General features: G+C 45.1%; 1 protein-coding gene across 1 annotated transcript in view; it reads left to right on the forward strand.

The window, feature by feature from the left end:
• Positions 1-10221, forward strand: part of ARFIP1 (ADP ribosylation factor interacting protein 1) — a 77772-nt gene extending 67551 nt beyond the window's left edge. Inside the window, exon 10 of the mRNA XM_065404838.1 lies at positions 8643-10221. Within this exon, the coding sequence (XP_065260910.1) occupies positions 8643-8798 (156 nt within the window). The 3' untranslated portion in view covers positions 8799-10221. The remainder of the gene's footprint in view (positions 1-8642) is intronic.
• Positions 10222-24843: the final 14622 nt, after the last annotated feature.

A 24843-nucleotide genomic window follows, 5' to 3' on the forward strand; every position in this document is an offset into this window, starting at 1 on the left:
TTGTTTCAAATGAGAGTGAAGCCAAGCTGCCCTCAAGGAAGATGGTAGTGCCCAGTGCTTTCAAAGGCACTGAGAAATGATGTGAGGATTAGGTGAATGGAAGCAGTGGCCATTATTGCTAAGGGAAGCCTGCATCTTCAGTCCCACTGAAAACAATGAGATCTGGTGGCCATTTTGGTAATGGCTGCCTGTGGCCTCTGTCACACTAGTACCCATAGAAGATGGCCGCCATTTTGAAATAGGGCAGTTCTTTGTGGCATTCTGAAGAACATGATTTGTCTGCCTCTGCTGAAGGAGAAACTTTCAATTATGAAGAACAGCAGCAAAAAATGACCATTAATCCTAATTTTTTCCCCAGATATAGCTTATATACAAGACTTCAGTGAGTGTTTTTATTATCTGGGAGGTGTGAAAAAGAAAAGAGATGGCCCATTATTTAAATCATTAGAAGCAAAAAGACTGACACAATGTGATAAATTTCTGAAAGGACCAATTCCATAAATTCAGGAATTTAAATTAAGATTTATGTGTAGATATTTGGAATAAGTGCTGTAGTTTGGGAGGAGGGTGATATGATGCATTTTTGATACATAAAATGAGGCATGAATCCCTGCTTCACATGTAAAACTCAGCCTTAACTTTGGAGTTATGACTGTTGCTTCTATAACATCTTAATTTTGATGCCATGAGGCAGTACTTGTGCAGCCCACAATGGGCAGCCAGAGCTTTCCAGAAGGTTCTAGAAGTTCATAATACCTGGAGTACTTCATCCTAGGAGAGGGACTTTGTATAGACAGCACTCTCAAAGCACTGTAACTTACTGATAAAGTAGCCTTTCTTTATTCTCCCGTTTAACGGAATGCCCTGACTTTTTTAACACACGCAGTCCTTTCCCCCTTGCCCCTCACATAATTCACTGTCATCTGGAAATCCTCCCCCTCGTGACAACAAAAACTGGGAAAGAATTTGTCCCATTTACAAAAATACTGAAGCCATAAAGGTTCAGAGGTAGATAGAAATTCCTCTGTGTGAAATTCACCATATCCCAAGGTATAGCATATGCCTGTCCTGCTGACCAGATTGACTGGGAAAGCTAGGGAGGTGTTCAATGAAATGAGTATGGATGAAGCTTTGAATTATGTCCACCTTTGTGATTAGAAACTGTAAAGTTAAACCAATTTTGGTCAGTTTAAAGTGGTCAGTGGAGGGGAGCATGCATTTTAAGACTGTATAGATGTGGCCATTTTTTCACTTGCATCAAGCATTTCCAATACAGTACACAGGAAAATCAAGAGAACGTACTAGGAATTAAAACAAAACAGTGTGGCCCTGAAATTAATTTCTGTTACTTTGGATTTATCAAGGTCTAATTTCATAGAATGTATTTGACGCCACTATAATTTAGAAACTGTAGTTTGTAGTATCTTTGTAAAGATACTTAAGTTCAGTAAACATGGTTGCCTATTTTTTAAACAAAGATCATATACAGATTTGTGCCACAGAATGATTTTTGGAATTTCATAACATATTTTTGAAAAGATTAAGATCTCTTCCACTTACTAATTAATTTAAGTACTTGGATTTATAGCCCAGATGACTCTCTTTATTTTCTAATCTTGGTGCCATAAGGTCCTTACAAATTATCTAAACAAACCATGGTACAGAACACTAAATTTAAACAGAAACCCATCCAGCCCAAGTACTCAGCCCAGGCAATATCAAACAAGTCTAAGTAAGTGGACAATATTGAAGGAGACTAAATGATGGTCTGAGGGGAATCTCAATAGAGAGGTTAGAGTTGGAGCAGTGTTTAATGAAGACCAGACCAAGTAAGTGAGTGGAAGAGTTGATCCAGCATTTTAGCTCAAATGAGATTAAGACAAAGAGGCAAGCAGGTCATCACTGAGTGATGTTAGTGGAGGAATTGTGACACAAGGAAGAGGAAATGAAGTCGAATCAGGTGAAGGTGATTGGGAAGAAGTAGACCATAGTTAGATGGAGTGTTTAATAGAGGAGTGAGATGAAGAACTGGGGCATTGGAAGTGACAGAATGGGAGACTCACCCCTTTTGGTTTGTCTGATCTCTTTCAAAGACAGACTTGGTGCTGCAGACTTTCATTGGGCAATTCTCCCTTTTGGCATACTTTTAAAATGCTAGGTTAGGAGTGTGGGTCTGCACAAGATTCCTATGATCGCACACCCACTTCAGACTTTTGCATAGAAGTGTGTTCAGTTGCTGATAAGCAAAGGAATGGGCTTAAGGACAAACATTCATTTGTTCCTGAATTTCTTCACTTCTGTGAGGTAAAAGCAAGCTGTCCTATTATGATGAAATTTTCATTAGTCTGTTGCATTTTGTCTGGAATCATGTAGCAAATGATTGAAAACAAGGATCTGGTATATTTTAAACTTGTATCAATATAACCTTGTTGCACATTGTAACAAACAATCCTGGTTCAATTATATGATATAACGGGGGTGATATAGGGCAGTGCTTCTCAAAGCTGGTTCGCCGCTTGTTCAGGGAAAGCCCCTGGCGGTCCGGGCCGGTTTGTTTACCTGCCCTGTCCGCGGGTTCGGCCGATCGCGGCTCCCACTGGCCGCGGTTCGCCGCTCCAGGCCAATGGGGGCTGCGGGAAGCAGCGCAGGCCGAGGGATGTCCTGGCCGCCCTTCCTGCAGCCCCCATTGGCCTGGAGTGGCGAACCGCGGCCAGTGGGAGCCGCGATCGGCTGAATCCGCGGACGGGGCAGGTAAACCGGCCCGGACCGCCAGGGGCTTTCCCTGAACATGCGGCGGACCGGCTTTGAGAAGCACTGATATAGGGAACAATCCTGCATTGGCAGGGAGCTGGGCTGGACCTATCAGCACTCTGATGGAAAAAGACCTATGATTCAAATGAAGCAGATTACATCAGAAAAGTGACTTTTTGTTTCCTCAAGGGCACATAAACAAGATAGGCACTTTAAAAATGAGTTGCTATATATATTATCTTGGAGGGGACAAATGTCACTGGCGAGTGGATTTGGCCCACCAGCATTTATAAATTGTACACAGATTTGACAAATTTAATGAATTGTTAGCCTATCTATTCAAGTACTTAGTTTGTCTGATTATCATTATGCTGCTTAGTGGATTGCTTGCTGGCACAGTGACTAGTCACATCCTACCTAGTGAGTAGATGGACTACCTAGTGTTTCAAAAGCAGACCCAAGATGTCAGGTCCTGGGCAAAATGCATATATTATGGGGTGAACATTTATTAGGAGAAGAAATAGTTGTAATAGATGCTTTTGTGATACTATCTGAGACCAGCAGTGTCCATTCAGAAAGGGCTGCTCACTACGCCGCATGACAGATTAAGGGCCCATCTATGCTAATCTGTCAGGTTAGGCTGTAACCCTATTCCTTAGAAATGTTTTGTGAACATATTCCTGTTCACATTCTGTATGTTAAACACCCCATCCATACACGGGTGGTGTTAGATGTAATATGTATGGGTTTTAAGTGACCTCTGGGGAGATTTTCAAAGGCACACATGGCAGTTAAGTGCCTAACTGCTGTGTGCCTTTGAAAATCTCCCCCTTAGGGTATGTCTGCACTACGGGATTAATCTGAATTTATATAATTCGAATTTTGGAAACAGATTGTATAAAGTCGAATGTATGCGGCCACACTAAGCACATTAATTTGGCGGTGTGCATCCATGTACCGGGGCTAGCATCGATTTCCGGAGCGTTGCACTGTGGGTAGCTATCCCATAGCTATCCCATAGTTCCCGCAGTCTCCTCCGTCCATTGGAATTCTGGGTTGAGATCCCAATGCCTGATGGGGCCAAAAACATTGTCGCGGGTGGTTCTGGGTACATCCTCCCCCCCCCCCCCCCCCTTCCAGGGAAGCAACGGCAGACAACCGTTTTGCGCCTTTTTCCTGGGTGAACAGTGCAGACGCCATACCATGGCAAGCATGGAGCCCGCTCAGTTCAAGACAGCAGTCATGAACATTGTAAACACCTCGCGCGTTATCGTGCAGTTTATGCTGAACCAGAACCTGCAAAACCAGGCGGCGAGGAGTAGGCTACGGCAGCGCGGCGGCGAGAGTGATGAGGACATGGACATGGAATTCTATCAAACCGCGGGCCCCGGTGCTTTGGAGATCGTGCTGTTAATGGGGCAGGTTATAGCCGTGGAACGCTGATTCTGGGCCCGGGAAACAAGCACAGACTGGTGGGACCGCATAGTGTTGTAGGTGTGGGACGATTCCCAGTGGCTGCGAAACTTTCGCATGCGTAAGGGCACTTTCATGGAACTTTGTGACTTGCTTTCCCCTGCCCTGAAGCGCCAGAATACCAAGATGAGAGCAGCCCTCACAGTTGAGAAGCGAGTGGCGATAGCCCTGTGGAAGCTTGCAACGCCAGACAGCTACCGGTCAGTTGGGAATCAATTTGGAGTGGGCAAATCTACTGTGGGGGCTGCTGTGATGCAAGTAGCCATAGCAATCACTGAGCTGCTGCTACGAAAGGTAGTGACTCTGGGCAATGTGCAGGTCATAGTGGATGGCTTTGCTGCAATGGGATTCCCTAACTGTGGTGGGGCGATAGATGGAACCCATATCACTATCTTGGCACCGGAGCACCAGGGTACCCAGTACATAAACCACAAGGGGTACTTTTCAATGGTGCTGCAAGCACTTGTGGATCACAAGGGACGTTTCGCCAACATCAACGTGGGCTGGCCGGGAAGGGTTCATGACGCTCGCGTCTTCAGGAACACTACTCTGTTTAAACGGCTGCAGCAAGGGACTTACTTCCCAGACCAGAAAATAACCGTTGGGGATGTTGAAATGCCTGTAGTTATCCTTGGGGACCCAGCCTACCCCTTAATGCCATGGCTCATGAAGCCATACACAGGCAGCCTGGACAGGAGTCAGGAGCTGTTCAACTACAGGCTGAGCAAGTGCAGAATGGTGGTAGAATGTGCATTTGGCCGTTTAAAAGGTTGCTGGCGCTCGTTACTGACTCGGTCAGACCTCAGCCAAACCAATATCCCCATTGTTATTGCTGCTTGCTGTGTGCTCCACAATCTCTGTGAGAGTAAGGGGGAGACCTGCAGTCAGACACCAGGGCGGTTAGAAGATCACACCAGGAAGCGCTGTGCATCAGAGAAGCTTTGAAAACCAGTTTCATGACTGGCCAGGCTATGGTGTGAAAGTTCTGTTTGTTGAAAACCCGCCCCCTTGATTGACTCATTCCCTGTAAGCAAACCACCCTCCCCCCTTAAATCACAGCTTGCTTTTAAACAAAATAAAGTCACTATCGTTTAAAAATCATGTATTCTTTATTAATTGATTATAAACATAGGGAGAGAACCGACAAAGTAACCCGGAGGAGGATAGGAGGGAAGTAAAAGGCCACTGAAAAAATTCAATATAATGACAGCCTTTTGGTTGGGCTGTCCACTGGGGTGGAGTGGGAGGGTGCACGGAGCCTCCCCCCCACGTTCTTACACGTCTGGGTGAGGAGGCTGTGGAACATGGTGAGGGGGGAGGGAGGTTATACAGTGGCTGCAGCGGCACTCTGTTATCCTGCTGCCATTCCTGAAGCTCCACCAGACGCCGGAGCATGTCTGTTTGATCACGCAGCAGCCCCAGCGTTGCAGCCTGCCACCTCTCATCTCGAGCGTCCCTCATGACCTCACGTTCACTGGCATCTTTCCTGTACTTAGATACCGTGTCCTTCCACTCATTCAAATGAGCTCTTTCATTGCCGGTGCATTCCATTATTTCCAAGAACATCTCGTCTCGCGTCCTCTTTCTCCGCCGCCTTATCTGAGATAGCCTTCGGGACGGAGGAGGAAGGCTTGAAAAATTTGCAGCTGCTGGAGGGATGGAAAAAAGGAGAGAAGTTTTTAAAAAGATACATTTTATAGAACAATGCTTATACTCTTTCACGGTGAAAAACACTATTCACATTACATAGCACATGTGATTTCAGTACAAGGTCGCATTTTCCATCTTAATATTGAGTGCCTGTGGCTTTGGTGTTAGAGATCACAGACGCAGGTCCAGGCAACAGAATTCGGCTTGCATGCGGCCATGGTAAGCCATTGTCTTTCGGCTTCTGCGCCCTCCTTTCCCACATACCAAGCAAAGCCCGTTGACTGCTGCGGTTTTCCTGTTAACCTTCAGCAGCAGAAAACAAACTAACCCCCCCCCCCCCCCCCATCCAATTCTCTGGGATGATCGCTTTATCCCTCCCCCCACCGCGTGGCTGGTATCAGGGAAGATCCCTGCTAGCCAAAGGCGAAAAGCTCAGCGCCAATCCCTCTCCCCCCCCTCTCCCCCCGCGCTTGGCTAACTGCAGGGAAGGATTTCTTTTCAGCCACAGGCAAACAGCCCAGTAGGAACGGCCACCTCTGTCCCCTTAATTAAATTCCCGTATTTCAACCAGGTTACCATGAGCGATATCACTCTCCTGAGGATAACACAGCGAGATAAAGAACCGATGTTGCTTGAATGCCAGCAAACACCGGGACCATACGCTGCCAGGCTTTGTCATGCAATGATACCAGATTACTTGCTACTAGCATGGCGTGGTCAAGTGTCCTATCATGGAGGACGGAATAAGGCTGCACTGCCCAGAAACCTTGTGGAAAGGCTTTTGGAGTACCTCCAGGAGAGCTTCATGGAGATGTCCCTGGAGGATTTCCGCTCCATCCCCAGACACGTTAACAGACTTTTCCAGTAGCTGTACTGGCCGCGAATGCATCCCAAGTCCTCAGGGCAAAGTAATCATTAAAAAACGCTTGCTTTTAAAACAAGTTTTATATTTTAAAAGGTAAACTCACCTGAGGTCCCTTCCATGGGGTCATGGTCTTGGATACTGGCTTGGGAGGGTACTTCAGTCAGGCTGAGAAAAAGATCCTGGCTGTTGGGGAGAACGGAGTGCTGTGTGCTCTCTGCAAGCTCGTCGTCGTCCTCCTCCTCTTCCCCGTCTGCAGAATCCTCAGGTGTGGCTGATGAGATTATCCCCGCCTCGGAATCCACGGTCAGAGGTGGGGTAGTGGTGGCGGCCCCCCCTAGAATTGCATGCAGCTCAGCGTAGAAGCAGCATGTCTGCGCCTCTGACCCGGAGCGACCGTTTGCCTCCTTTGTTTTGATAGGCTTGTCTGAGCTCCTTGACTTTCACGCGGCACTGCTCTGAGTCCCTATTGTGGCCTCTCTCCATCATGCCCTTGGAGATTTTTTCAAAAGTTTTGCCATTTTATCTTTTCGAACGTAGTTCTGCTAGCACTGAATCCTCTCCCCATATAGCGATCAGATCCAGTACCTCCCGTACGGTCCATGCTGGTGCTCTTTTTCGATTATCGGCCGGCATGGTTATCTGTGCTGATGAGCTCTCTGTGGTCACCTATGCTCTCCTGTGCTGGGCAAACAGGAAATGAAATTCAAATGTTCGCGGGGCTTTTCCTGTCTACCTGGCCAGTGCATCTGAGTTCAGATTGCTGTGCAGAGCAGTCACAATGGTGCACTGTGGGATAGCTCCCGGAGGCCAATACCATCGAATTGCAGCCACACTAACCCTAATTCGAAATGACAATATCGATTTTGGCGCTACTCCGCTCGTCGGGGAGGAGTACAGAAATCAATTTTAAGAGCCCTTTATTTCGAAATAAATGGCTTCGTTGTGTGGACGGGTGCAGGGTTAATTCGATTTAACGCTGCTAAATTCGAGTTAAACTCATAGTGTAGACCAGGCCTCTGTGTCAACTCAGTCATCGAGGAAGAACAGGTGTTCTTAAATTACAAGTGAAGCTGAATTTTGTCTTTGGCTATTCCCTATCGTATCACAGATTCAGCAATCAGTTCAGTGCTATTGCCATTTCTGTTTTTAGAGGAGCCCCACATTAGAGTAGCACGATTGTTGCATGTCAGAATTTAGTTGCATTGGTAGGATGTGTGAGGAATCTTGCTTTTGCTAGGCCTAGCTGTAACAGGTTGTAGTCCCATTGTCACAAGCACTAAACCCATGTCTTCGCTATTTATTTTGAGAAAAACTGGCGACTCTCAGGAACTAATAAAGCTTAAAAGGGTTGGCAAGTGAGAATATATATATCATTTATCGCAAAAAGTGTTGCAGTGTGGGTTGAATTTATTATAATACCTAAATATGAGAGAGTATTTCAGACATCAACAAATATACTTGCCTCCTAATAGAAGAGACTGTAAGCCTCTTGCTAATGTTAACAAAGTCTTATAAGCATATCTGTACGCTGCTTTCTGCATGAAAATAAAGTAGAGCTAAATACAAGAACATGTTCAGACATATTTAGAATAAATGGCTGCAGAGTGTAAACACTAAAACAAATACTCTCTTACATTGCCTTAGTTTTCATTGTGACCGGAAAAATCTTGAAGTGGGGAATTGAATTTTTTTGAATTAATAGACCCTAATGACACTCAGATTGTATCACAAAAGGTTGGATTTTTGCATAAAATGTTAAATGTGTATTGAATAACTCTTCTCCATTAGTTTAGAGTCTGACTTTTTAAAATTGGTACATCCAATAAATCTCCTGTTATGTCTAAAGCCTCAAGTGTCAATCAAATGCCTCTTCGTCTTTAACTCCCTCTGTCCTTGTCCACAGGTTAAAGTATTGCACAATCAGCTTGTTCTGTTCCACAATGCCATTGCTGCATACTTCTCTGGGAATCAGAAGCAGCTTGAACAGACACTTAAACAGTTCCACATCAAATTGAAAACTCCTGGAGTAGATGCTCCATCGTGGCTTGAAGAACAGTGATCAAACTAGAAAAGAGGAGCATTGTTTAACCTAGAATCTGTACATCTGATAAAAATTAAGGGGTTGGGATAGAAGGACTGTTGCAGTGATTCTTGCACAAACAGCTTTAATTTTTTCCTTTTTATAATACTGTAATTGAATATGGTGGGAGGGTGGTGTCTTTCAGGTGCCCAAGCATAATTTCTGTCATTTCAGATTTTGAGTACTCCTTTTGTATGTGAGGGTTGATGGCTATTTCTGTAGTTAAACAAAAAATATAGATTTGCACTGATAAGATGTTTGTGGTTTCTGGTCATTGTGGTGGCTAGTCAAAATATTTCCAAAAGGAGGTTTACATGATTTGTACCAACATCTGATATTTTATATATGAATATATTAAACATCTTTAATGAATCATTTTCATGTAATTGTGTTTTAAAAAGGAGAGTATAAATAATATTTTTCAGAGTAATATAAAGGCCTTCATATAGTACCTGCACAGAGGCAACAGCTGTAATAGATGGCTGATTGACTCATGGAATTGCAGCAAATACCTTTTTTAAAGGTAGGTCTTTATCTGTTGATTGTATATTTAAAAACAAAAACTCTAAAGAAGCGAGAATCACTGTCAGTCTGAGGCTTCTAAGCACACATTTTAGCTTTGCACCAAGTGGCTAGCTGGGTGAAGCCAACCACTTACCATACTAATTCCATTTTTAAATGTTACTTTCTGCATGAAACAAATACCATACTAGCCTTAAATCACAGGTATGTGCCTTTTCATGAGATACTTCTTTCAACCAGTGTACATAATCCACAAGAGAGCCTTTTCTGTCTCTGTTACCAACAAGGGAAAGAATACTACATAATGCTATATTTCTTTCTATACTTTAGACTAAGATAAAACTTCGGTTAACGTTGATGTGATGTTTATTTGAGAGAAAAATAGGGCCAGTATGATTAACTGTGGAGCATACTTCAGCAGCAGGGATAATGTGGCTGATATTTGTATGTTTCATTTCTCCACCAGTAGTGTAATCCTTATTTAAATGTAACTATATATGTTAATTTTATCATAGGCATTTTAAATTCAGTATATGCGAGAGTCCTCATTTGCACATGTTCCATTGCTTTGTGTTCTGTTAAGTAAAATGAAGTACTTAAGGACTATTACTTACAACTATGTGGATGGTATGATTTATGTACTATATGTTCAAGTGTCTTTCAGCTGATGTTTCTTAAAAGTTTGTTTTCAGTGCTTAACACAATAATGTAACTATAAATCAAACATATTTACGTCATTCCTCATTAGTTTCATAGTCTGGCAGAGCCTTCTTTATTTTTGTATTCTGTCAGAATTTCTCTTGTAATCATTCCTTTTACGTTTCCCCAGAATGTACCTCCATTGTGAATTTTTTATTCATATTAAAGGTGTTTGCTGCAATATCTTTTTCTTTGTCGATAACTACAAATAGAATTCTGTTGTAATTCTCTGCAGCGAAAACTCTGAGAACCACCAGGTGAACACGACACTTCAGTTTCAGTAAATGAGCACTGTGAGCATGGTAACAGTTTTATAACCTACCACAGGGTGAGTTGCCATTATACGCAAGTTAAAATCCAGTGCAAACAAATCTACTTGTGAATAAATGTCAGTGATTTTATGTTGAAGCCACTTAAATAGGTGAGCTGATTTTTAAGGATGAATGCACATCACTGCTGTTGTCTTGGATTCCTTGTTCATAGTTACTGTTTTGCAGGGCTTCAGTCGTGCCAGAATACTCCAGAACGCCATCCCAGCGCTTTAGCATAGGCGCCGACTCCATGGGTGCTCCGGGGTTGGAGCACCCACGGGGAAAATTTAGTGGGTGCTCTGCACCCACCGGCAGCCAAGCTTTGGATTTTTGCAAGTGTGTGTGTGACTGTGCAGGTGAAGTGTCTTTTGCAAATAGCCATATGACGGCACAGGAGACTCATTGAGGGCAGAGAGACAGCAGAGACATGATGGTGGTAGACTCCTATGCTGGTACTTGAATGCCAGCTGTCAGAGCAGTAAAGGAAAAATAATTCTTCTAAAATACACATCCCAGTATATCTTCCCCACCTGAATTGGATCTTTAAGGCTGAAACTTGTGCTGCGTCAGGGTAACCCTGGCCTGGGAGGAAATAACTGGGCAAAAATGGTGAGTGCGAACTCAGTTTAAATTCCTGTTTTTTATCTTGCCCCCCAAGGCAAGACCATTAACTGCTAGTGTTGCTGTTAGACCTACTTGGATGTTGAATTGCTGGATAAGACATTCCAAATATTACATAAGTATAAATTTTATTCTTCCTCCACTCCCTTTTCTCATTCTATATACTACTCATGGAATGGGTCAGGAAGCTGATGTTTTGTATTGCAATGTAATGTTTCCAGCCCAACCAATTCTAGTACTTCTGGTAAGAGAGTTTCCTACAGGTGTATCTTGCTGATTGTTTTCTTAATACTTGCATTTGGCAGTCCATACTCTTATTTATCCAGGTGTTCAGATACTAGAGTTACAGGAGCTACTAAAGTACCTGTATAGATGCTGTACACCTCTGGCCATGTCTACACTACAAAATTGTCGACCTAATTTATGTCAGCATAGTCACCACAGTTATTAAATCGCTTGTGCATGACCTCACCAGGAGCACTTGTATTAATTGTATTGTCTGTCAATGTGGAGTATTGTGGGATGGCTCCTGAAAGCCAGTAACAGTTGACATGAGCAATTCAGCGTCTAAGGTGACACTGCGTCAACCTAATTAGGTTGACTGTGACTCTGCTGCTTGGGGAGAGGGTGTCACTACATTGGTGTACAGAGGCACTTGCATCCGCAGGAGCCAAATTTAAGCAAAGACTCTCCACAGCTAGTTCAATGCAAGGTGGCTTAGGTCGATTTAACTCTGTAGTGTTTTTAGCTTGACACTTATAAGTACTCTAAAATCAGAATAGTTCCTTAGGTTGGTTGAAATTTGGTGTGCCTCACGGTGGGGGAGGCAAGGGGTAGTGTTAATGATCTATGTTAGTGGTAATTTGACTGTAGGGTTCCCAAGTTACAGCCCCCTCAAAGAAACTACTGCCTTGTACTTAAACTGGAGAGGTGCTAATGACAGATTGATGGTTGTGAACTCACTTTTCTATTAACATAACTAAGGATAATTTAATCACAGGTCCTCCCCTAGGACAAAAGGAGTTTTGGACTGAAGGTACATCTACATGGCAATTAAGGCCATGTCTGCACTACCATTTAAGTCTGCAAAACGTATGTGAAAAACACACACCCCTGAGCGACACAAGTTTCACTGGTATAAGTGGTAATGTGCACAGTGCTATTAGGGCTGCCAACCCACCAGGATTGGCCTGGAGTCTCCCGGAATTGGCATTGATCTCCCGGTGACCAGCGGGAGAGCTCCTGCCGACATAGCTACCACTGCTCATTGGGGGTGGTTTAATTATGTCGACGGGAGAACTCTCCCATCGGCATAGAGCAGCTACACGAGAGATTGGTACAGCTGTGCCACTGTAAGGTCTCTAGTGTAAATATAGCCTAAATACCTGCGGCTGGCTCGTGCCAGCTGACTCGGGCTCCAGCTAACAGGTTGTTTAGTTGAAGTGTAAATGTTTGGGCTCAAGCTAGAGCCTAGGCTCTAGGACTCTGCAAGGGGGGAGGGTCCCAGAGCTCAGGTTGCAGCTGGAATGTCTACACCGTAGTTAAACAGCCCCTTAGCCAGAGCCCTGCGAGCCCAAGTCAGCTGGTATGGGCCCACCATGGGTGTTAAACTGCAGAGTAGACTTATTCTGAGGGGCCAGAGGTTGCTTCAATTTGTGAGTCCTGGATAGCAATTTTATTTTAGGGGGAAGATAATCAAAGTCTTTCAGGAGGGAGGGATAACTAGACATGTGAATACTTCCTGGGAGGGATATTAGGAGGAGGAGAGGAGTGTGGGGCTGCAGTGATGGGAAGGGTTTTTTGAGGAGGGGAGAGAGGTTGAGGACTTAGGTGAGGGAGGTGTCAGGGTTGGGGGAGTAGAGGTGGGATTCTGGGATGGGGGAATGTTTCGGTGAGTGGCAGGGTAACGGGGAAATAGGGGCAGGGGCACCTGTCAGTCCCACATTCTCCCCTTCTGCGGGTGTGCCCAGATCTGGGGACTCTTGGCTCTCCTGGGAGGTCCATGACCATTTGCAGCGGTTGGACTCCTCCCCTCCCCCCCCTGCCCCCATGTAAGTGGGGGGGGGCAAGTCCTTCTGGGAGGGTCTGAGGCCCCCCACACACACACACACACTCCATGAGCCAGGATCTAGAGAAGTCTTGCCTCTTTGGGTGGGGAGCTGAGAAGGGGCATACTTCATGCATATCTCAGGCTCTAAAGCACTCTAAAGGGGGATGGGAACACCTACTGGGATGAATGGAGTAATTCACACATCTCAGAGCTATTGTTTCAGTTTGTATTCATCTCCATGCGGTGGTCTTATTCAGTTGTAAAGCCTCCTCACTCTTCTGTTGGCATCACTGATGTTTTAAAACTCCATCAATTGTAATTGACAGCCAAAGCTGTCACCTAACACCTGTGTAATTTGAACTCTACAATTGACTGGAGAGGAGGTTCAGAATGAGCTCTTTCTACATGTCCAACAGAGTCTCACCACTTCACTACTATCAGCCCCACTTATTATAGAAGAAATAAACAAGACCTTCATGACCCAGAAAAGCTGCTGTCACGATAGCATCTATCCCATGTTCCTTTAGAATTTAGGGCCAAAGGGATGAGCATCAGTGACAGACCTAGTCATTACTGTACATTCTGCAGGGAAGATCCCTGAAAGCTTGCATGAGGTGATGGGGGACAGGAATGGAGGGAGCGAGTTCTATGGGAATCTCTTTGTGTACCTAACTCTAGGCAGGAGAAACAATAGTGTTTAATTTCCCCCCCCTTTACTTGGCATCCCTCTTTAAAAGTGTGCAGTGGATGGGGGTGAGGATGAGCTTGGGGAGAGGGCGGGAATGAGTCCTAGGGGATCTCTTGTGTAGCATCATCAACTCAGGATAAACATGTCTGAAGCTGTAACATCCTCATAACAAAGTTTAGTCATAAACTGAAATCCCATCCTATAAAAACACAAAGATTTAATCGTGTGGCAATAATAATAATGAAAGCAATGGGAACTCTTACAGGGCTGTGGCTCGATGCCCTGGTCCGGCTCGATGCCCTGGTCCTGATCTGCTCTTTCTCTAAGTTCTGTCTCTCCAAGCTGGTCAGTGGATCCACCCCCAAATCAATCCTCAGAAAATGGGCCCCAAATGTTAAATGCTAATCCATCCTGCTGGATTGTTCCATGGTATGCTCTTGGGACAGTGAGTTCCCTGTGGTTCTATTCACTTCTCCTTTCTCCAGCCTCTCAGTGAGACCCTCTGCTTGCAGGAGAATGTCATGTGAGATGGAAGGTTCTATACTAGGGGCTGTCCCAAGCTCCCTGTCGAGTTCCTCGTGCAGGGGGAGAGGGGTGCTAGGCATGTCACCAGACCTACTGTTTGTGGCCTTGCCCTTGCAATATGCGGCCTTCAAATGTTTGAGCCGTTCCCTACACTGCACTGCTCTGCTGTCGAATGGATGCCCTGCTCTGCCAGCCTCTCTGAGATTCTTATAAATGTGTATATATGTCATGCGCTCTTGCTAAAGTCATGCTCCTCGGTATGTATACACACCCCAGCTGTTCACTAGCATTCTGGTGCTTCTCCAGCTGCCTGGCAACGTGCAGGGAGGGACAAAATTCAAAGGGCCAGTTAAGACTGATTTGAGCAAGCTGTGGAAGTGGAGCCATCCACACACAAAAAGAAGGGTTAAACTTTGAGCAAGGGTATAGAAATAGTAGGTAGTTTCTGGTCCATAGAGAAAAATTGTGAGGAAAGTGAGGAGACTGAAAGGCCGGAAGAGAGAGAGGAACAGGAGTTTGGGGGAGTTATGGTGTGGAGGACTATGTAGACTTGAGGGCAGGTCACCAGGCCATTGTTATATCCATAGTAGAAAGTGGGTGGCTAAAGCAGCTGGTCACAGGTCAATGCATGTTCTTACCCCATTCCCCCAGGCAAGCATGGCAACTGGGTTTCAGTATGGCCCTGAACACACATCTACAGGCATTGAGTGTGGATGATGGGGGACAGGAGCAATAACCATACCCTTTCAGCATGCAGAAAGTTGGAAGTGTAGATGCAGTCAGCCTTCACTCCAGGCACTGTCTGTCAGTCTGGTTACAGGAGGGGGGGAAATAATGACTATCCCAGATCCTCATGCGCACCCTTTTTCCAGGTCACCCACTAAGACTGATGTGAGGAGAATCCAAGCTTCTGTGGTCTGGATCACCAGTGTGTTTCAAGCTCCTGGAGCCTGAAGAGTCCCGCCGCTGCCCCTATCTCAGGCTCCGTAGGCACACACACAACACAGACTTTGTCTGGCATGATCCTCCTCTGACTGTTGGAACCCAGAGTCCAGCTGTCTTGCCCCTCTCTGGGCACAGCATTGACTGTTCAGACTCCTCAGTACGTAAACACACCCCTCTCTCAGTACTCCACCCAGTAGGTGTGAAGCTTCTGCTTTACAGTTTAATTCCCTCAGGGGCATGCAGCAGTTCTGAAGCAGTCAACACACATGCACACATTTTGCCCACTCTAACATCTTTATGCTCTTATATTTAATCATGTGACGCACAGGAGATCCTACAAGACAATAAAACATGCTAAATGCAATGCCCCTCATTAGCTCACCCCGCAGGGAGATCTGTGAGCTGGCAGGCAGGGTCTTCCACCCCTTTGCCTACCCAGCACCTGCAGCAGCCTCCCTCATCTGGTGCAAAATGTCTCTCTCCTCCACAGGTCCTCCCTGTAAGACTCCTGCTGGGGTCTTTGGCATTTTACATTATTCCCCCTTCTCTTCAGACGAGGAGGAAGTGTCTCCTCCGACCTAGGCAGAGCAAACCTATTGTCCTAAGGTGTTTTACTTTGAACAGATGATCACTGAGTGCTGATCATTCACCATTGTCTCTGGCCTGGCAAAGACATGACACAACTCTGCTAACTCACAGGGGATCCACATGCATATAGGCTTTACATTACAGTAATTTCATGATACAATTTCATAACAATCATTCACAGTTCTAAAGTGGTACAGGCCAAATCTTCACAACAGAAACATTTCTATTCTAGGGAGTGAAGACTTCAGAGCAATGTATTCCTTGCTTGTGGCATGGGGGGCCTGGGTACAGCAGAGGGGGAAAGGGCCAGTTGTGTGTGGGGGGGGGGGGGCAGCAGGCAACCCATCAGAGGCATGGCTGGAGAGGTGTGCCAAAGCATGGCTAGTGGGGCCCAGCTGATGAGTGCCTGGGTAATAGGGTGACCAGATGTCCTGATTTTATAGGGACAGTCCTGATTTTTGGGTCTTTTTCTTATATAAGCTCCTATTACACTCCACCCCTGTCCCGATTTTTCACACTTGCTGTCTGGTCACCCTACTGGGTAAGTAAATTGCAGGACAATGATATGTACAATGGCCTCCATGACTTCTAATGCCTATCAACACATGTTTTCCTGTTCAATGATCAAAGACATTCAATTGGAAAAACGATGTTTATGCAGAGTTAAGGTTGCTTTGTGATCTGTTATCCCCTGGCAGACCACTGAGTTGAGCAAAACTCAAGCTTCTGAAAACCAGGAAATGCAGAGTTAAGTTTGCCCATGCACAAACATTAGTGACACTGTTTGCATTTCCTTGTGCCAAGCAGGAGGGAAAGCACTCTGCACCTCGCCACTCTTCCTTCCTGCATCAGGTCATTGTAGCACTCAATGCTTGTGTAGATGGAAACTGTGGTGGTGCAGCTACGCTCTTGCACTGGGTACTCCCAGGACCGGCTCTAGGCACCAGCAAACCAAGCACGTGCTTGGGGCGGCACAATTTCAGGGGCGGCATTCCAGCCACCTTTGGCAGTTGCGCTCTCGGAGGTTTTGGGTTTTTTTTTTGTTTTCTTTTGCTTGCGGCAAAAAACTTAGAGCCGGCCCTGGGTACTCCCTGCGAAGTCCCACAAAGCTGCAGTCCCTTCAATACTCATAATGTGTAATGTCTCCTGTACTTCTGCTGATTGACTTGATTTGAATCCCTGGAGTTCCTGTAATTTTATGCATAGAATCTCTTAGAGGCCCCATGCATGCAATCTTATATATTTTCTTTCAAAAGATAATCTTTTACCCTGTGTGGTGTATGCACTAAGACATAATATACTAATTGGTACAATTCCCACTTTTCTTCAGTCTCTTTCCAACTGTGAATTGCTGTTTCTACAAATCTCTGCTTGGGGGGCTTGTGCTGAGAACCCCACTGTAGATCCCTGCAGTACACTGCCACTGCTACGTTTGGAGGGAGGCCTGAGGATGGACATGCTGAACAAGACAGAACGTGCAGAGTCACTTTGCCAGTACAAGTTACAACAAACAATCCAATTTTTATCATTTGAACATCTGCCTCACCCCCCTCTAATCCTTACCAAATTTGGTTATCAAAATGATTTCCGTTGTCCATTGCTCTGAGTAGGTCCTTCCCCTCTTTAATGTCCTTCATTTGCTGCTGTAGTGAGTTCAAGCTTCTTTTTCTGATCTTCAAAGCCCTTTACCACTTTGCACCCCACTTTATCTTCTCTTGTCTCTTATTGCAACAACCTTTGATCTGTCCATGATGCTATCCTCATCTTCCACCTCGCTCCCATCAAGCTGTCTGCTTCTCCCACAACCATTCACACCTTTTACCATGCCACCCTTTCCACACTGAACACTTTTGTTGTGCAGATCTTACACAATTACCTTCTTCTCTTTAGCCCTTGAAGCTCTCTTCTTTTGTGAGGCCAACATGAAATTAACCAAATTATAAAGGCTGGTTGTGGAGTAGTTTAATATAGTTAATATTTAAACAGGAATAAACGACACAAAAGAACATTGATTCTGTCTTATACCTCTCCCTGTTCGTCTGTCACTTGTCTTTTCACAGTAGCCTGGATAATTTTGTAGAATTACTGGAGAATTTTGAAATTTAAACCAGTGGTACATGCATGGGCTCATGCATAAAATTGCTATTAATGGTGTACAGCTGTTTGCACCATCATTCAGATTGCAATTGTTCTTAGCAAGACTAATTTCTATGTCTATTTTCACGTGTTGTATTAATGTAGATGGCAAATGCTGGTGGTGCCATGTCTTGAACAACTTGATCCTACCAGTGTGTGGGGCCATGGTACTGACCCCAAAGCAGCATTAAATGTCTCTTTCAAATAACAGCTGGACCCAGTTACTACAGATGTGGAGGAGAGGGAGCCTTCCCAAGTTGCAGTAGGATTTTCATTAACTCCCCAGGCCCATGCTATACTGCTGCCCCTAGGCCTTATTAAATACTTGGCAATGAATTTTCAAAACTTGTAAGAGAAAACCAGTTCTCAGAGTAAAGAGCAATCATTGATAATTCTACTGAGGGTATGTCTATGCTACCGAGACTATACCAGCATATCTGTGGTGACATAGCCCTGTAGTGTAGATGCAGCCTAGTCCAACAGAAAGGGTTTTTCTGTCAGTGTAAGAACTCTACCTTCCCAACCAAAGTTAGCTATGTCGATGGAAGCCCTTTCCCATTGACAGATCTATGTCTATACTAGGAGATTTTCTGGAATAGCTATGTTGGTCAGGGGTGTGGTTTCTTCACACCCCCGAGTGACGTAGCTGTGCTGCTATAACTTCTCCACATAGACCAGGCTTTAACCTCCATTGTGAGAAGGTTGCAAATATGGTTACATTTCTGAGAGCGTAATGGAAGTTGACTTCTTTTCCCACAATTCCCTTAGGATCCCTAAACCCCTTTCCACAAGACACCACTTGAAGGAGTTGTGTTGAGAACTGTGGAATAGGTACCCCCATGGCTGGACAACTGCAATGCTTGACTAAAGTGCTGTATTTGTATGTGGAGCAGAACTGTACCGGAAAGAGAATGGTTAGAGTCAGTAACAGCACAATTCTCTTGTGTAGATGCATCCATTGTAAGGTCTTCTGGACAGGGATAGTGTCTCACTATGCCCCCGATCCGAAGCTTATTGAAGCTCAGTGAAATTTTGATTAAGCCCTATATCTTGAACAGTGTTTAGCAAGGTGTGCATGTTACTGTAATATAAATAGTTACACATACAACATTGTTAAAAGACCTTTGTTAGAGTGCAAAGTCAAGCACTCAAAAGTTAGGAAATACCAAAATTTAGGTTGCCTGGACAATCTTAATTTGGTCCATTTGTGCATATATATTATGATACAGCCTTTAACAATGTGATCACATGCTATTTTTTCCCCTGAGATTCCTGCTTCATTTGGTACCCAAGATGGACAATGCTCACTTAAGCACCTATTCAGTATTTCTTTTCCTCCTTGTTCAGTGTGTGTCCTCATGCTTTATTGACTGCACAATAGTTAAGCCCTGCTCTGAAGACATGACTGCTAATTTCCTCATAAGGTTTTCCAGTGGTGTTCATCACTGTAGTACCTGAGTGCATCCCAAACACTAATAAATGCATTTTCGCAATACTCCTGTGATGTGTATGTGGGTATTATCTCCATTTTACAGATGGGGAACAGAGACAAAAAGGTAAGAGTTTCCAATAGGGTTGGGTACCAAATCTGAGATACTTGGGACCTGATTTTTCAGTGTATTTCGCGTTATAGAGCACTTCATGGCTCCCATTGTCTACAGTTGTACCTGAATGCTCAGGATGTCTCCAAATCAGACCCCAGGATCTTAAATCAAGCACCCAGATAATGAGGAACACAATTAATGATCACCTCTGAAAACATTGGTTTAAATGATATCATAGATTAAAAGTCCAGAAGGGACCATTGTGATCATGTAGTATGACCTCCTGTATACACAGATCATAGAACTTCCCCAAAATAATTCCTAGAGCATCTCTTTTAAAAAAATAAAACAAATCTGATCTTGATTTTAAAATTGCCAGTGATGGAGAATCCATCAAATTCTTGCTAAATTGTTCCAAAAGTTAATTTCTCATTGTTAAAAAGTTATGCCTTATTTCCAGTCTGAGTTTGTCTAGCTTCAACTTTCAGCCTTTGGATCATATTATACCTTTTTCTGCTAGATGGAAGAGCCCATTATTAAATATTTGTTCCCCACATAGGTACTGATAGACTGTAATCAAGTAACCCCTTAACCTTCTCTTTGTTAAGCTAAATAAATTGAGCTCTTGAAGTCTATCACTATCAGGTATGTTTTCTAATCCTTTAATCATTCTCGTGACTTTTCTCTGAACCCTCTCCAGTTTATAAACATCCTTCTTGAATTGCTGACACCTGAACTGGACACAGTATTCCAGCAATGGTCGCACTAGTGCTGAATAGAGAGGTAAAACAACCTCTCTACTCCTTGAGAGTCCCCTATTTATGCATCCCAGAATTGCTTTAGCTCTTTTGATCAGTGTCGCACTGGGAGCTTGTGATCATAGAATCATAGAATCATAGAATATCAGGGTTGGAAGGGACCTCAAGAGGTCATCTAGTCCAACCCCCTGCTCAAAGCAGGACCAATTCCCAACTAAATCATCCCAGCCAGGGCTTTGTCAAGCCGGGCCTTAAAAACCTCCAAGGAAGGAGACTCCACCACCTCCCTAGGTAACGCATTCCAGTGCTTCACCACCCTCCTAGTGAAATAGTGTTTCCTAATATCCAACCTGGACCTCCCCCACTGCAACTTGAGACCATTGCTCCTTGTTCTGTCATCTGCCACCACTGAGAACAGCCGAGCTCCATCCTCTTTGGAACCCCCCTTCAGGTAGTTGAAGGCTGCTATCAAATCCCCCCTCATTCTTCTCTTCTGGAGACTAAACAATCCCAGTTCCCTCAGCCTCTCCTCATAAGTCATGTGCTCCAGACCCCTAATCATTTTTGTTGCCCTCCGCTGGACTCTTTCCAATTTTTCCACATCCTTCTTGTAGTGTGGGGCCCAAAATTGGACACAGTATTCCAGATGAGGCCTCACCAATGTCGAATAAAGGGGAACAATCACGTTCCTCGATCTGCTGGCAATGCCCCTACTTATACAGCCCAAAATGCCGTTAGCCTTCTTGGCAACAAGAGCACACTGTTGACTCATATCCAGCTTCTCGTCCACTGTGACCCCTAGGTCCTTTTCTGCAGAACTGCTACCTAGCCATTCGGTCCCTAGTCTGTAGCAGTGCATGGGATTCTTCCGTCCTAAGTGCAGGACTCTGCACTTATCCTTGTTGAACCTCATCAGGTTTTTTTTGGCCCAATCCTCTAATTTGTCTAGGTCCCTCTGTATCCGATCCCTACCCTCTAGTGTATCTACCACGCCTCCTAGTTTAGTGTCATCTGCAAACTTGCTGAGAGTGCAGTCCACACCATCCTCCAGATCATTAATAAAGATATTAAACAAAACTGGCCCCAGGACCGACCCTTGGGGCACTCCGCTTGAAACCGGCTGCCAACTAGACATGGAGCCATTGATCACTACCCGTTGAGCCCGACGATCTAGCCAGCTTTCTATCCATCTTACAGTCCATTCATCCAGCCCATATTTCTTTAACTTGGCGGCAAGAATACTGTGGGAGACTGTATCAAAAGCTTTGCTAAAGTCAAGGAATAACACATCCACTGCTTTCCCCTCATCCACAGAGCCAGTTATCTCATCATAGAAGGCAATTAGGTTAGTCAGGCACGACTTCCCTTTGGTGAATCCATGCTGACTGTTCCTGATCACTTTCCTCTCCTCTAAGTGTTTCATAATTGATTCCTTGAGGACCTGTTGCATGATTTTTCCAGGGACTGAGGTGAGGCTGACTGGCCTGTAGTTCCCCGGATCCTCCTTCTTCCCTTTTTTAAAGATGGGCACTACATTAGCCTTTTTCCAGTCATCCGGGACCTCCCCCGATCGCCATGAGTTTTCAAAAATAATGGCTAATGGCTCTGCAATCTCATCCGCCAACTCCTTTAGCACCCTCGGATGCAGCGCATCCGGCCCCATGGACTTGTGCACATCCAGTTTTTCTAAATAGTCCCGAACCACTTCTTTCTCCACATAGGGCTGGTCACCTTCTCCCCATATTGTGCTGCCCAGTGCAGCAGTCTGGGAGCTGACCTTGTTCGTGAAGACAGAGGCAAAAAAAGCATTGAGTACATTAGCTTTTTCCACATCCTCGGTCACTAGGTTGCCTCCCACATTCAGTAAGGGGCCCACACTTTCCTTGACTTTCTTCTTGTTGCTAACATACCTGAAGAAACCTTTCTTGTTACTCTTAACATCTCTTGCTAGCTGCAACTCCAAGTGTGATTTGGCCTTCCTGATTTCATTCCTGCATGCCTGAGCAATAGTTTTATACTCCTCCCTGGTCATTTGTCCAATCTTCCACTTCTTGTAAGCTTCTTTTTTGCGTTTAAGTTCAGCAAGGATTTCACTGTTTAGCCAAGCTGGTCGCCTGCCATATTTACTATTCTTTCTACACATCGGGATGGTTTGTTCCTGCAACCGCAATAAGGATTCTTTAAAATACAGCCAGCTCTCCTGGACCCCTTTGCCCTTCATGTTATTCTCCCAGGGGATCCTGCCCGTCTGTTCCCTGAGGGAGTCAAAGTCTGCTTTTCTGAAGTCCAGGGTCCGTATTCTGCTGCTCTCCTTTCTTCCTTGTGTCAGGATCCTGAACTCGACCATCTCATGGTCACTGCCTCCCAGGTTCCCATCCACTTTTGCTTCCCCTACTAATTCTTCCCTGTTTGTGAGCAGCAGGTCAAGAAAAGCTCTGCCCCTAGTTGGTTCCTCCAGCACTTGCACCAGGAAATTGTCCCCTACACTTTCCAAAAACTTCCTGGATTGTCTGTGCACCGCTGTATTGCTCTCCCAGCAGATATCAGGGTGATTAAAGTCTCCCATGAGAACCAGGGCCTGCGATCTAGCAACTTCTGCTAGTTGCCAGAAGAAAGCCTCATCCACCTCATCCCCCTGGTCTGGTGGTCTATAGCAGACTCCAACCACGACATCACCCTTGTTGCTCACACTTCTCAACTTTATCCAGAGACTCTCAGGTTTTTCTGCAGTTTCATACCGGAGCTCTGAGCAGTCATACTCCTCTCTTACATACAACGCAACTCCCCCACCTTTTCTGCCCTGCCTGTCCTTCCTGAACAGTTTATATCCATCCATGACAGTACTCCAGTCATGTGAGTTATCCCACCAAGTCTCTGTTATTCCAATCGCATCATAGTTCCCTGATTGTGCCAGGACTTCCAGTTCTCCCTGCTTGTTTCCCAGGCTTCTTGCATTTGTGTATAGGCACTTAAGATAACTCATCGATCGTCCCTCTTTCTCAGCATGAGACAGGAATCCTCCCCTCTTGCGCTCTCCTGCTTGTGCTTCCTCCCAGGATCCCATTTCCCCACTTACCTCAGGGCTTTGGTCTCCTTCCCCCGGTGAACCTAGTTTAAAGCCCTCCTCACTAGGTTAGCCAGCCTGCTGGCGAAGATGCTCTTCCCTCTCTTCGTTAGGTGGAGCCCGTCTCTGCCTAGCACTCCTCCTTCTTGGAACACCATCCCATGGTCGAAGAATCCAAAGCCTTCTCTCCGACACCACCTGCGTAGCCATTCATTGACTTCCACGATTCGACGGTCTCTACCCAGGCCTTTTCCTTGCACAGGGAGGATGGACGAGAACACCACTTGCGCCTCAAACTCCTTTATCCTTCTTCCCAGAGCCACGTAGTCTGCAGTGATCCGCTCAAGGTCATTCTTGGCAGTATCATTGGTGCCCACATGGAGAAGCAGGAAGGGGTAGCGATCCGAGGGCTTGATGAGTCTCGGCAAATCACCATGTGATCACATGTGATTTGAGTGATCACCATGACCCTCAAATCTGAATTTTTCAGTCACTGCTTCCCAGGATAGAGTCCCCTGTCGTGTACATATGGACGACATTCTTTGTTCCTAGATGTATATACATTTGTATTTAGCCGTATTGACACACACATTTTTTGCTTGCACTCAGTTTACCAAGCAATCCAGATCAGTGACCTGTCCTCTTCATTAATTACCACTCCCCCAATTTGTGTCATCTGCAAACTTTATCAGTGATGATTTTACTTTTTCATCCAGGTCATTGATAAAAAAAGGTTAAATAGTCTAGCATCACAAAGGAACTCTGTGGCAGAGGCAGGGAGAAAATCAAGTTCTCCAGGACAGCATTCAACTGTCTTAACCATGAGACCATCCTTACTCTTCCTGCAATCCCCTGCCTCGTTCACTATACACTTTCCAACTTCTGCAACAAATGAGGCAGGGATCCTACAGACAACAGTCTCCTTCACAACACAACCCTGATTCATGTCCAGATCATGTCCATCCTGTGCACTGAGTGAGGCAGGGGTCTTGTGAACAAAACAGTGTGTGATCATATCATTAAAAACTGTATCATAATGCACAAGGGAGCAAAATTAAGGTTGAATCAGCTCCTTTAATTCTGACATGTTTTAACTTTAAAGTGCTTGACTTCGCAATCTTAATAATGTTTGTAATGTAATTGTGTATGTATTCCTAGGTCTTAAATAAAGCAAACTGGAAAAAAACAAATTCCATCATGTGGCACCATATGAAAACCCACCTGGGTCAGCAGGAGGGTTGAAACCTTCGATCCATCACACAGACCTCTGCCAGCTGAGTAATTGATAGCAGTAGCAGGTTGTCATCCTGTGTGCGGACCCACATTAGAGAGGGATGAGACATGCACTTTGCCAGTGGATTTCACATCTATTTGCTGACAACACAGGAATGGTGAGACTCAGGAATCTTGGGTTCTATTCCAGGCTCTTGAGGGGAGTGTGTTCTAGTGGACACAAATCTTCTGCCCATTCCTCCCCCGAGCCCTCCAACCTGTTCCAGTCTTGTCTCTTTCCCACCAAGTCTTCCTCCCAGTCCCACTCTCTTTGCCTACCCAGTGCCCTCATCTCCATTCC

The sequence above is a fragment of the Emys orbicularis genome, chromosome 5, assembly GCF_028017835.1.
Source record: "Emys orbicularis isolate rEmyOrb1 chromosome 5, rEmyOrb1.hap1, whole genome shotgun sequence".
NCBI lineage: Eukaryota > Metazoa > Chordata > Testudines > Emydidae > Emys > Emys orbicularis.